Source organism: Myxine glutinosa, chromosome 5, assembly GCF_964187855.1.
Source record: "Myxine glutinosa chromosome 5, kmMyxGlut1.1, whole genome shotgun sequence".
Lineage (NCBI taxonomy): Eukaryota > Metazoa > Chordata > Myxini > Myxiniformes > Myxinidae > Myxine > Myxine glutinosa.
In genome coordinates, this window is record NC_136265.1 from 176,582,966 (window position 1) to 176,595,837 (window position 12,872).

At 45.9% G+C, this 12,872-nt stretch overlaps 1 protein-coding gene across 5 annotated transcripts in view; it reads left to right on the forward strand.

Annotated features, from left to right (window-relative positions):
- Positions 1–12,872, forward strand: part of LOC137426687 (ADP-ribosylation factor-binding protein GGA1) — a 66,761-nt gene that overhangs the window by 37,295 nt on the left and 16,594 nt on the right. For 3 of the 5 annotated variants that reach the window (XM_078779122.1, XM_078779121.1, XM_078779125.1), the window contains 7 exons: positions 2,229–2,352; positions 4,597–4,694; positions 5,064–5,144; positions 5,578–5,715; positions 5,961–6,042; positions 9,135–9,251; positions 10,653–10,883. In XM_078779122.1, the coding sequence (XP_078635248.1) occupies positions 2,229–2,352; positions 4,597–4,694; positions 5,064–5,144; positions 5,578–5,715; positions 5,961–6,042; positions 9,135–9,251; positions 10,653–10,883 (871 nt within the window). Of the gene's footprint in view, positions 1–2,228; positions 2,353–4,531; positions 4,695–5,063; positions 5,145–5,577; positions 5,716–5,960; positions 6,043–9,134; positions 9,252–10,652; positions 10,884–12,872 lie in introns of all 5 variants that reach the window. The other 2 variants (XM_078779123.1, XM_078779124.1) reach the window with 1 other exon arrangement.

Here is a 12,872-nt window from a genome sequence, read left to right on the forward strand (position 1 = left end):
TGCCATTCTCTTCACACCCCAATTTCCCGCAGCCTTCAACATATCTCCCACAACTCCCGTCGGCCCTCCCGCTTTTCTACTCTTCATTGCTTTTATCGCTTCCTCAACTTCCTTCTCGGTTATCTTCTCTGCCGGTCCGAAAACTGGGTTACTCTCTATGTTACCATCCCATTCATTCTCTGCATTCAACAGTATTTCCATATATCTCTACCATCTTCCTTTAATTCCATCTGGGTCCACAACGATTTGTCCCACTTCATCCTTCAAGCAACTCACCCCCATCACATCACACCTCTCTTTCGCTATCTGCTTTGCAATCCTGAATACCGTTCTCTGACCCTCTTCCAAATCCAAGCGTTCTCCGAACATTTTCCTGCATGCCTCCTGCACCTTTGCTACCTCTTTCTTTGCAGCCTTCTTGGCTGCCTTATAACTTTCATGCTCTGCCTTTTCTGCCCCCATACCCCTTGCCTTCTGCCACTCCTTGAACTTCTTCCTCTTCTCATCAATCTTCTTTCCAACTTCATCATCCCACCACCATGTTTCCGAGTGCCTCGGTGGTCCTTTTGTCCATCCACATACCTCACCAACGGCTCCCAACAGACTATCTTTCATTGACATCCAACCACTTTCAAGCTCAACCACATCATCGTCTACCATACTCGGTCTCTCTTTTAATGCCTCCCTCACTGTCACCTCTTTCAACCTCCACACCTTCATTCTCGGTTGGTACTTCACCCGCCGAGCTCTCCTCGCACCTTTCACCATTATGTCGCAGACAACCAAGTGGTGCTGTGAAACAGCCTCCTCCCCTGGGATCACCTTTGTGTCCCGGAGGTGCCCCCTATCTCGCCTCCTCACCAGCAGGTAGTCGACAGTTGTCGTTGACCCACCTGACGTGTATGTAACAAGCTTATTATCCTCTTTCTGGAACTGAGTATTACAAATCAACAAATCAGCTCCATCAGCAAACTCCAAAATCCTTTCACCTTCTCCATTTCTCACACCATATCCGTAACCCCCATGAACTCCCTCAAAACCATCCATACTCCTTCCCACATGTCCATTTAGGTCTTCTCCTACCACAACAACTTCCTCATCTTTCACGTTTTCCATCAGCTTCTCCATCGCACACCAGAACTTGTCCTTCTCTTCATCGCTCCGACCAACTTGTGGAGCATATCTCGAGATGATGTTCACCAAGAGCTTTCCAATCATCATTTTCACCATCGTCAACCTTTCACTCACTCTCGTCACACTCACCACACTGTCTACAAACTCCTCAGAAAACAGGACACCAACACCATTCACGCCTTCTGGGCACCCTTGCCACACAAACTTGTATTTCTGTCCCTGCCTACCCTTCACCATTCTCACACCACTTCCCTTCCATCTCGTCTCCTGCACACAACATATGTCCACTCTTCTTCTGACCAATACTTCCACCACTTCTCCTGATCTCCCTGTCATTGTCCCTACATTCCATGTCCCAAACCTCAGAAACCGATCTCCACGTCGGGCATCAGACGTTTCGTGGTGATTTCCACCCTTGCTTCGATCGGGTTCCCCACCTTGAGTTTTGACGAGAGGAAGTGGGGTCCCCCACGGGGTACTTCGGGCTGTACCCTGCCCATATTTAGTTGTAATTGTCATGGTTCTCTTTTTGAGGTCATGTTTTTATGGCCGGATGCCTTCCTGACGCCAACCCTTTTAGTCGCCTCTTGCGACACGCAGGGATACGGTGTACCTATTCTAAACCGGGGTACACACCAGGTTACGTAGTAATGTGAAATTATATCTACATCGTGAAATGTAGTAATTTAAACATTGATACTGATTTTTATGAAGTTTGATTCACCAGCAAATAGTATACGGTCGGGCCACCATAAAATCTGTTTCGGTGGCCCAGCAGACCACAAAAAAATAAATTAAGCATGACCCCTGTATATGTTACAATTTTTTTAAAATTTGATCGCTGGTTCATGCCTTAGGCCTCGAGGATGGGGACTTAGCATAACAGTGATCAAAACGGACAAAAAAAATTTAACTCAAAATTTGATATTGGGTTGGTGGAAGTTTATTCCATCTTTAAACTTTGTTCTTGGTGGGAATCGTGTGGATTTGCGATGGCATGCCATCAACATCACTTCTTGTTTGTACTACACTGTACTGGCTTTCTATAAATTTATTTGAACTGTCAAGTCTTTTGCACGTCGGAATCCCTACAGTATCTGGGACGTCAAACATCCGAGGAGGTGAAGATTAGGATTGTGAATATGATGTATACATGGACGATCAGCCTGTCGGACGAGTCCAAAATCAAAGAAGCGTATCAGATGCTCAAGAATCAAGGTGAGGCTACTTAATGATCCGGATGGTTTCCTCGCAGGTTTTTTTTTTTTCTTTAAAAAAAAATTTTTTTCTTTGTTTTGTATACTTGGTCTAGGCTTGTATGAGAGCTAACACGTAGAACATATAATAATAGAGGGAGCGGGAGACAAGAGAGAGAGAGAGAGGGAAGTGCAACAACAGGAGAGAGCAGGGACATCTGTGGAAGAGAGAGGGCTGGGTGGGGTACGCAGGATAAACAAGATGGACACTGCTGGGGATTTCACAAAAGAAAACAGAGAATTTGAAGGAGGTGAGTTTGGGGTGGATTAACAGGAGTAGAAAAGTTCAAGGTTTTGGATGGGGGAGGATACGAGATGGTGGTGAACATCTGTTTTGAAGACCTGGAGGGAGGAGAGGGATTGAAGAGAGTGAGGGAGTTTGTTCCAAAGGCGGGAGAAAAGAGGAATGAAAGAGTGAAGGTGAGCAGAGAGTCTTGATTTTGGTAGTTTCACCAGAAGTGGGTTGCTGGCAGATCTTGTGCGACCTGGAGGAATATTTGTGGGACAGAGCATAGACAGAGCTGGGGTAGCTAGGCCGGAGATGAGTGGGTAAAAGACAGAAAGACCACCAGCCTGCCTGCGGTGAGAGAATGAAAGGCCCTCAGAATCGGTTTCATCACGGGAGATACCAATGATTCTGAAAGCTTTGGTTTCTACAGCGTGAAGCCGAGCTAGGTGTGAGGCAGGAGCACCAGCCCAGAGAAGAGAGCAGTACTCCATCAAGCTGCGGATGAAAGCTTTGTAAGTGGTTAGTAGCTCAGTTGTGCCAAGGAAGGACTTCACACGACGGAGGATGCCCAGACCAGCTCAGACTGGCTTTGGAGGCCAGCTTGAAAATGTGGCCGACCCAAGAAAGATCATGGCAGATAGGAAGATAAATGAAAGAGTGAAGCGTCATCAAAGGCGTCATCAAAGTTTAAGTATTTTCCCATTTGTGTCTTTGTCAAATTTCCACTGGATATTTTACTGTGTATGTGTTACTGTGTGTTTCTAGTTAGTTTTGGTTTGTAATTTGTGCAAACTTGTGTGTAATTAATCGTTTTCTGTGTCGTACCGCATGTGCGGCCTGGTTTCTCTAGGCTTCCCTCCCCCGTCGGTGTTTTGTAAACTTAAGTTCTTTCCTTTGCTGTATTGCTTTTTTCTTTGATTTTCTTTTCTCCCCCTACCTCCCCCGAACATCTTACCCTTTGTCTAACGTTTTACTAATACAAAAAGAAAGAAAAAAAAAATTACTTTATTATTTCCTTGTCTCCTTATATTATTTCTCTCCTTTTTTTTTGTCAAAAAAAAAAGATCACGTGCTTTTTGTCTCTCCCCGCCCCCTTTGTCTACTTTTTCTTCTACCTCTCCAGCCGATACTCACCTTTCCAACTCTAGTTTCCACCATACTCATTCAACCCTTTCTCCGATCCACGCCCTCACTTCAGGGACTTTTCCCAGCTCTTACACGAGCCTCGATTCTGTACACAAAAAACAAGAAAAAGAAAAAAAAGAGGCGATGAGAGGATTCCATTTAGCGCCACACATTGACCAACAGGAGAGGAAGTTCGCGAGCCATGCGTGAAGGTTTCCATGGATACCATAGGAGGAGAGTTTGGTGAGCAGAGCGGGGTGCCAGACCGTATCGAAGGCACGTGATATGTCAAGGGAGACGGCTCTAATTTCTTGTTTGGCATTGAGGACCTCCATCCATTGTTGAGACAGCAGAAGCAGCATGTCCAGAGTAGAATGACCTGGTCTGAATCCAAATTGATGATCAGAGATCAAGCCATTGGAGAAGAGGAAGGATTTAATATCAGAAGCGATGATTGATTCCATGAACTTGGTGATTATTTGGAGCAAGCTGATTGGTCTGTAGTTGCAAGGATCTGTTTTTGCACCTTTTTTGTGTGAAGCAGTTCTGTTGGATGATTTCCAAGCAGATGGCAGATGACCTTGTATTGAGCAAAAGAGAGGGTGAAGAGAACAGAAGGAGAGGGTGAGATAGAACAGGTGTGCAAAGGCTAATGCTTGTTGTCGAGATTGTAAATAATTGAGTTCATTCAATGGAGGAGGAAGGTAACTGTGAAGTTGTGATGTCATTGATGAAGATGCTTTTGTGCACCTTGTTTGGTAACATTTTGTGTTCTTTACCTGTGAAGGTTTCCATATCGTTGGAGTTACTGCTGTTCAAGCACTCACTGCCTGTGCTCTGTGACTTTGCAAGGTGTTGTCAATGAAGACCCACAAGTGGAGCAGGATGTTACTCTCGTACCACCACCACAGCCCAGAAACGCTCTGTTTGAAGACGTGGAGAAGGCCAAGGTGATTTCCTTTTGCCGATAATAGTGTTCAATAAGAACCCAATTTATTTTTATGCATCTGCTGACGAGGTCGCCGGATGCATTATGTTTTCGGGTTGTCCGTCTGTCCGTGATCGATTTTCGTTGCCGCAATAACTTGAGAACAGCTGAAGGCATCTAAGACGACCTTGGTACAGGTATGTATAATGATGTAAATATGGACTGCATCAAAGGTCAGAGGTCATGCCAGGTAGAAATGTGATGCGTGAGAATAGCTGAAGGGATTTAAATCAAACTTGGTACATGTATAATGATGTAATACTATTGGCGGGGGCATATCAGGTGATGTGAAAGATGAAGTGCCGTTCTAGTTGCTCTTTTCTTTGCTCAGCTCTTGGACCAACTGCTGAAGAGCAAGAAACCAGAAGATCTTCAAACTGCCAATAGATTGATCAAAGCCATGGTGAAGGAGGTAGGTTGAGCCTTTTTTTTTTTTTTAATTGACACATTGAGCACACATGCTGTATTGTATGTCGAAGTGATGATAATATGCTCGTATCCTTGGAAAACCTCCGATATGACGCAGCATCTACAAGGGAAAGGTCTTTGGTCACATTAACCTTGGATCAGCTCCAACCCGATACACCTCAAAGGGTGAAGCGTCTGCCTTTAGATGGTCTTGTGGTGAATCTGATAATGTGCTACAACCTTCTTCTGTCTTCTTTCTGTCTACTTCGAGGAAAAATGATCCTCATGATGTAACATAAAATTGTGTCCATGATAATTGAAGCTGGAGAACGCGTCTATTGGCACATTCGAATCCCAGTAGCACTTGCTCGTCTCCATGCGTAACAGTCAATGTGGTGCAGTGTTTCTTCGGCTTTGCTCATGTCACTTAACCGTAGGATGAGACGCGTGAGGAACAAGCCAAGCATCGGCGATGCATCCTCGGCCAAACAGAGAGCAATGCGCGCTTGCTTTCTGAGATGATGTCTCACTTCCAGCTGGAGCAGACTTCATCTGGCGATCGTGAGCTCATTAAGGTGCTTTAATAGAGTAGAATGAGGGTTTGCCTTATTACATTGTCTCTATCTGCAGGTTGTGCCGAGATGGTATCTGATGTAACATAACTTAGCAGAACCGAAAATGTGCCTTGGCATTTTCACTGGCTTGTTCCCCACTGTTTGAAATGAAATTAAAATGGTCACTCCACTGGCCAAGGGTAAACTTAATAGCAGCCTTATTTCGGAAACGTTTATATTGTGTCATTCTGTTTATGACGTGACAGGAGTTGGGGGAGTGTTGTGAGAGGCTGCAATCGACACTCATCAAAATGGCAACAGAGACTGAAGATGGGGATGATGGCCTTGGTAAGGTATAAACCACCAAACAGAAATTTCCTATTGTTACCCCCCCCTCCTCCACCACTCCCTCTCCCTCCCTCATCATGCTCCTCCACCCCCCTCCCCACTCCACTCTCTCCTCCCACCTCCCGCCGCACGCTCTTGACTTTACCCTGACCCATACTCTCCCTCCCCCCTGTGCTCTTCCTCCCTCCCCTCCACCCCCTCACCATGCTCTGTCTCCCCCCCTACCCGGAACCGTGATCTTCCCGTGATACCCGTGATCTTCCTCCCCCCCCCCTCCCCATGCTCTTCCTTCTCCCTCCCCCGTCCCCATGCTCTTCCTTCTCCCTCTCCCCCCCCCCTCCCCATGCTCTTCCTTCTCTCTCCCTCCCCCTTCCCCATGCTCTTCCTTCTCTCTCCCTCCCCCTTCCCCATGCTCTTCCTTCTCCCTCTCCCCCCCTCCCCATGCTCTTCCTTCTCCCTCCCCCCCCTCCCCATGCTCTACCTTCTCCCTCCCCCCTCCCCATGCTCTTCCTTCTCCGTCCACCCCTCCCCATGCTCTTCCTTCTCCCTCCACCCTCCCCATGCTCTTCCTTCTCCCTCCCCCCCTCCCCATACTCTTCTGCTCAACCCATGCTCTTCCTCTTGCCCCATGGTCTACCTTCCGCACCCCTTCTACTCCCCCCCCCCCCCCCCCCCTACCGCATGCTCATTCCTCCTAAACAGGGAAAGCAAATTTGTTCAATAGGTGTCAATGAAGAGGTGAGATAATGACTCATTCGGCAACTTTCACTCTGCTCAAGGTAAAGAGAACCTCTGGTTTGGGGAGATCTAATTGTTGCCATTTTCCTTGTTCGTTGGTCTGGATGGCATCGAAGCTAATTCTGTGACAAGCCACCAACCCAGGAGTTTTCTTTACCTTGGGGTTGCGACCCCACGTTTAGAATCATTATGATAAAAAATGGGGTTGCGAAAGGGTATTTTTGATCTAGGGGCATTTGATTTTCAGGTTGTCCGTCCGTCCGTCCATGCGTGTGTGCTTCCGTGATAGGTTTTCGTTACCGCAAGAACTTCAGAACGGTTGAAGGGATCCAAGTCGAACTTTGTAAATGTATGTATAATGATGCAAAGATGAACTGATTAGAATATGGAGTCAAGTGGTCAAATTTTGGTGTTTCATGATTTCAGCGTCAAAGGCCATGTCAGGTAAAAATGTGATACTTGAGAACAGCTGAATGGATTTAAATGAAACTTGGTACAAGTATTATAATGATTTAATAATGTGGGCGGAGGCATATTGGTCAACGTCGTCGTGACGTCAAGCAGTGCCGTTTTTTTTTTTTGTTTGTTTTTTTGTATGCAGAGTCAAGGCAGGGGTAAGGGTGTTGTATATAGAGTAATAATCTGAAAGGCCGTGGTTTTCACGGCATAAAAATAAGCAAGGTGTGAGGCAGGGGGCGTTGGTCCAAAGGAGAGCTCAATGAAGCTGTGGATGGAGGCGTTGTAGGTGGATAGGAGTTCAGGTGTTGGTACGCATGCACAGAGATGAGTAAGATAATTGTTTTACTCTGTCTGCCTGACTGGCAATCAAACAAAATTGAAAATCATTCCAAACAGGAAACTTGCTCTTTTTCAGGATTTCATAAAGAACACAAACAACAGGTACAAATAACTAATTTGACTTGTTAAATACAACAACAACAACATGCATTTTAAGGCCATTTTCCCTGCGAGAGCGGGGGTTAGCCTTGCGGTCCCCATGAAGATCTTCTCCATTTTGCCCTATTTTCTGCATCTCCCCTTGTTAACCCCCTTGCCCGTATTTCTTCTTCCACCATCTTTAGCCAAGTCTTTCTCGGTCTTCCCTGTCCTCCACTTCCTTCTACATTCATTTCCATCACTCTTCTCAACCAGTCACTTTAATCCTTCCTCAACACATGACCAAACCATCTCAACCTGTTTCTCTTCACAGCATCAATCACAGGCTCTATTCCCATCATCTTTCGCAATTCATCATTTGTCTTCCTCTCTCTCAACGATACTCTACACATCCACCGAACCATTCACATTTCCACCCTTTCCAGCCTTCGTTGCTGCTCTACGTTCATTACCCATGTCTCGCTCCCATAAATCATAACACTTCTCACACTCTTTGTTAAATAAGGTGGTGAATAAGATGCTGCATCAACGGCGATAAACTTCCGGGAAAAAAAAGTGTTTGTTGTTTTACAACCTTTAAACACTTATTTTGTTTCAATTTAATTAAATACTTGAATACCGTAGGCGTAGAACATAAATCGCCCTCTTGCCAATTCCAAAAACCTCCATTTGAGCAGTACAATACTGTACAGTACTTGGGAAAAACCTTGTGCCATCTCAACCAATCAAACTTGCCGTTTCCTCTGAGGGTAGAGTTGGCAGAAGGTTCAGCTCTGGACCGTTTCTTTTGACTCATCGGCTTCGTATGGTTGTCACCGTGCCTGTTATTCAAAGTTCACTAACAAAGCTTATGTAGATCGTGCTAGGAAACGCAAAGCAAGAGTTTTAAAAGACCCTTTCCATGTTCTTTTTCTCAAGACTGGGCAGGTTAAGTTGTTCTGTGAACTCTCTTGTGATTGTTGTCGTTGTCCTCGTCGACGTCATCGTTCTTGTTTTCACAAAGGTTTTAAAATTATTATTATTTTGAATCCATGTGGTAACATCAGTTACCCTTGTCATCTTCCGAGGCAGGAAGCTGCAACTGTCTGTATTCTGTAGCTCCTTGCTGGTTTTTCTTGAAAACAGTTTTAGTGCAGTGAATCAGGATGCCGGAATATTGGATTTGGCCAGGTACCGGAACATAACAGCTAAAACTTTTGAAAGATCGCATCCGATTCTTGACATTCACAAGAAGGTGCAATCAGGCGGAACGGCCAGTAAACATGTCCCCTCCCTCAGGATGAAGCTAATCGACCGAGAAACAGCAGGGCGATTGTTTATAATTTGATGTTATACCACTGGGAATCTAACCAAGACATCCTTAATTTAATTGATTTCTATTTTGAAATATAAAAGTAAATGCATTTTGAGGAACGTTGTGTGTTTTATTACGTTTTGCATATTTGTTTTTCTCGCAGCGGAAATTCTCAGGGCTAATGATAATCTGACACTTCTTCTTGGGAACTACAATAAGCTGGTGGCAGAAGGTCTCCTGAGTGGGAACTGTGATACCAGCAATGCAGTTACGCCTGCAGGTATGGAAGTGTTTCATCGACAGTTCAACTTTTAAAATGGAAGATCCTAAAGTTTTTAACTGCAAAAGTACAATGTATTATTGATATTATAATCGTGTTCTGTGCCGATTAACACCGGCCACTGAACGAATGGACTGAAACTGGCCTTACCCCATAGGGCTGCGCCAGATTAATGGTGGCTTTGCACACACAGGAACATAAGTAGTACACGAGGCTCTTGTCTCTGACGTTAACGGGGTTTATTTTCTGACCGAGCATCAGGGGAACATTGAAGCTGACGGAAGGTACGACAGCAGGATGAGGAAGGGAAGGAGAGAAGAAACACGTAATCGATAGATAAATAATTCTATAGAAGTGAATAAAATCTATGGCACCACACACTAGACTCGAACACAGACGCTGAAAAGGAACGGCAACTGGGTCGGCCTTAGCTCTTCTGGTGGAGACAATGAAGCAGGCGCGACAAAACAGGAACAGGGAGAAGGCAGAAACAAGAGCTGGAACAGACAAGGCAGGACACAAGCAGGTGGGATCCGCTCCTTTTCGGAGCACCAATACTCCCCTCTCTCCATGCCAAACAAAACTACACTCTTCTCTTTGTGTTTGTCAAGTACCACATATTTTAAGAAATTATTTTTCTTGGCTTCATGCTGTAGAAACCAAGGCTTTCAGAATCATTGGTATCTCCCGTGATGAGGATGATTCTGAGGTCCTTTCTCTCTCACCGCAGGCAGGTTGGTGGTCTTTCTGTCTTAAACCGACTCCTCTCCGGCCTTGCTGCCCCTGTTCTGTCTGTGCTCTGTCCCCCAAATATTCCTTCAGGATGCACAAGATCTGCCAGCAACCCTCTTATGGTGAAACTACCAAAATCAAGACTCTCTGCTCACCTTCACTCCTTCATTCCTCTTTTTTCCCGCCTATGGAACAAACTCCCACACTATCTTCAATCCCACGCCTCCCACCAGGTCTTTAAAACAGCTGTTCAACACCATCTCTTATCTTCCCCCATCCAAAATCTTGATCTTTTCTACCCCCATTAATACACCCTAAATCCACCTCCTTCAAATTCCCTGTTTTCTTTCCTGAAAGCCCCAGCAATGTCCATATTGTTTTATCCTGTGTACCCCACCCCAGCCCACTCTTTCACAGATGTCCCTGTTCCCTGCTGTTGTTGTACTTCCACTCTCTCACCCCCCTCTCCCCCCTTTTCTCCTGCTCCCTTTATTATAAGTTATATGTGTTAGGTGTCATACGAGCCGAGACAAAGCATACAAAAATCAAATTAAATAGAAAAAAACACGACAAATTTTATTCATTAGATATTTTGCGTTGTGCATCATCTTTTCAAGCTGCAGCCTTTGGTGCTTTGTTCCTGAATCATCTGCTTGTTTACCATTGCAGATCCAGGCTCCGATTCGTCTCTCCTCGAGATCGAGAACCTGAAGCTGGTGGAGCCGACGCCAAAGCCCCTACCTGAACAGCACGACTCGCCCCCTGACGAAGTACGGGACATCAGTTCCAGCTTCCCGTTGCTTCCTCCTCCTCCTGGCTCTTTGTGCCAATCTCAAAAAGGAAGACCTTCTTCTGCTCTTCCACAAACCTCCATCCTGGATGATGAGCTACTATCACTAGGTACGACTTATAACATAATGAATGATATTTTAATCATCGCTTCTCGTTTCAAAATTCCGGTGTGTACCCCGGTACCGGTGTGTACCATGGTTTAGAATAGGTACACCGTATCCCTGCGTGTTGTAAGAGGCGACTAAAAGGGTTGCCCACCGGAAGGGTTGCCCACAGAAAGGGCTTCCGGCCATAAAAAAAAACATTTGCCTCAAAAAGAGAACCATGACAATTACAAATACGTATGGGCAGGGTACAGCCTGAAGTACCCCGTGGGGGACCCCACTCCCTCTCGTCAAAACTCAAGGTGGGGAACCCGATCGAAGCAAGGGTGGAAATCATTCCATTTATGACGGCGAAACATCTGATGCCCGACGTGGAGATCGGTTTCTGAGGTTTGGGACATGGAATGTAGGGACAATGACAGGGAGATCAGGAGAAGTGGTGGAAGTATTGGTCAGAAGAAAAGTGGACACATGTTGTGTGCAGGAGACGAGATGGAAGAGAAGTGGTGTGAGAATGGTGAACGGTAGGCAGGGACAGAAATACAAGTTTGTGTGGCAAGGGTGCCCAGAAGGCGTGAATGGTGTTGGTGTCCTGTTTTCTGAGGAGTTTGTAGACAGTGTGGTGAGTGTGACGAGAGTGAGTGAAAGGTTGACGATGGTGAAAATGATGATTGGAAAGCTCTTGGTGAACATCATCTCGAGATATGCTCCGCAAGTTGGTCGGAGCGATGAAGAGAAGGACAAGTTCTGGTGTGCGATGGAGAAGTTGATGGAAAACGTGAAAGATGAGGAAGTTGTTGTGGTAGGAGGAGACCTAAATGGACATGTGGGAAGGAGTATGGACGGTTTTGAGGGAGTTCATGGGGGGTTATGGATATGGTGTGAGAAATGGAGAAGGTGAAAGGATTTTGGAGTTTGCTGATGGAGCTGATTTGTTGATTTGTAATACTCAGTTTCAGAAAGAGGACAATAAGCTTGTTACATACACGTCAGGTGGGTCGACAACAACCGATGACTACCTGCTGGTGCATATGCGAGATAGGGGGCACCTCCGGGACACAAAGGTGATCCCGGGGGAGGAGGCTGTGTCACAGCACCACTTGGTTGTCTGCAACGTAAGGGTGAAAGGTGCGAGGAGAGCTCGGTGCGTGAAGTACCAACCGAGAATGAAGGTGTGGAGGTTGAAAGAGGTGACTGTGAGGGAGGCATTAAAAGAGAGGCTGAGTATGGTAGAGGATAATGTGGTTGAGCTTGAAAGTGGTTGGATGTCAATGAAAGATAGTCTGTTGGGAGCCGTTGGTGAGGTATGTGGATGGACAAAAGGACCCTGAGGCTCTTGTCTGGTGGAGTATGGTAGAGGACAAGGCACTCGGAAACATGGTGGTGGGATGATGAAGTTGGAAAGAAGATTGACGAGAAGAGGAAGAAGTTCAAGGAGTGGCAGAAGGCGAAGGGTATGGGGGCAGAAAAGGCAGAGCATGAAAGTTATAAGGCAGCCAAGAAGGCTACAAAGAAAGACGTAGCAAAGGCGCAGGAGGCATGTAGGAAAATGTTCGGAGAACGCTTGGATTTGGAAGAGGGTCAGAGAACGGTATTCAGGATTGCAAAGCAGATAGCGAAAGAGAGGTGTGATGTGATGGGGGTGAGTTGCTAGAAGGATGAAGTGGGACAAATCATTGTGGACCCAGATGGAATTAAAGGAAGATGGAAGAGATATATGGAAATACTGTTGAATGCAGAGAATGAATGGGATGGCAACATGGAGAGTAACCCAGTTTTAGGACTGGCAGAGAAGATAACCGAGAAGGAAGTTGAGGAAGCGATAAAAGCAATGAAGAGTAGAAAAGCGGGAGGGCCGATGGGAGTTGTGGGAGATATATTGAAGGCAGCGGGAAATTGGGGTGTGAAGAGAATGACAGAGATCTGCAATCTGGTGGTGAAAGACGGCCACATTCCAGTGGATTGGGAACTGAGTACCCTCGTCCCTCGATAC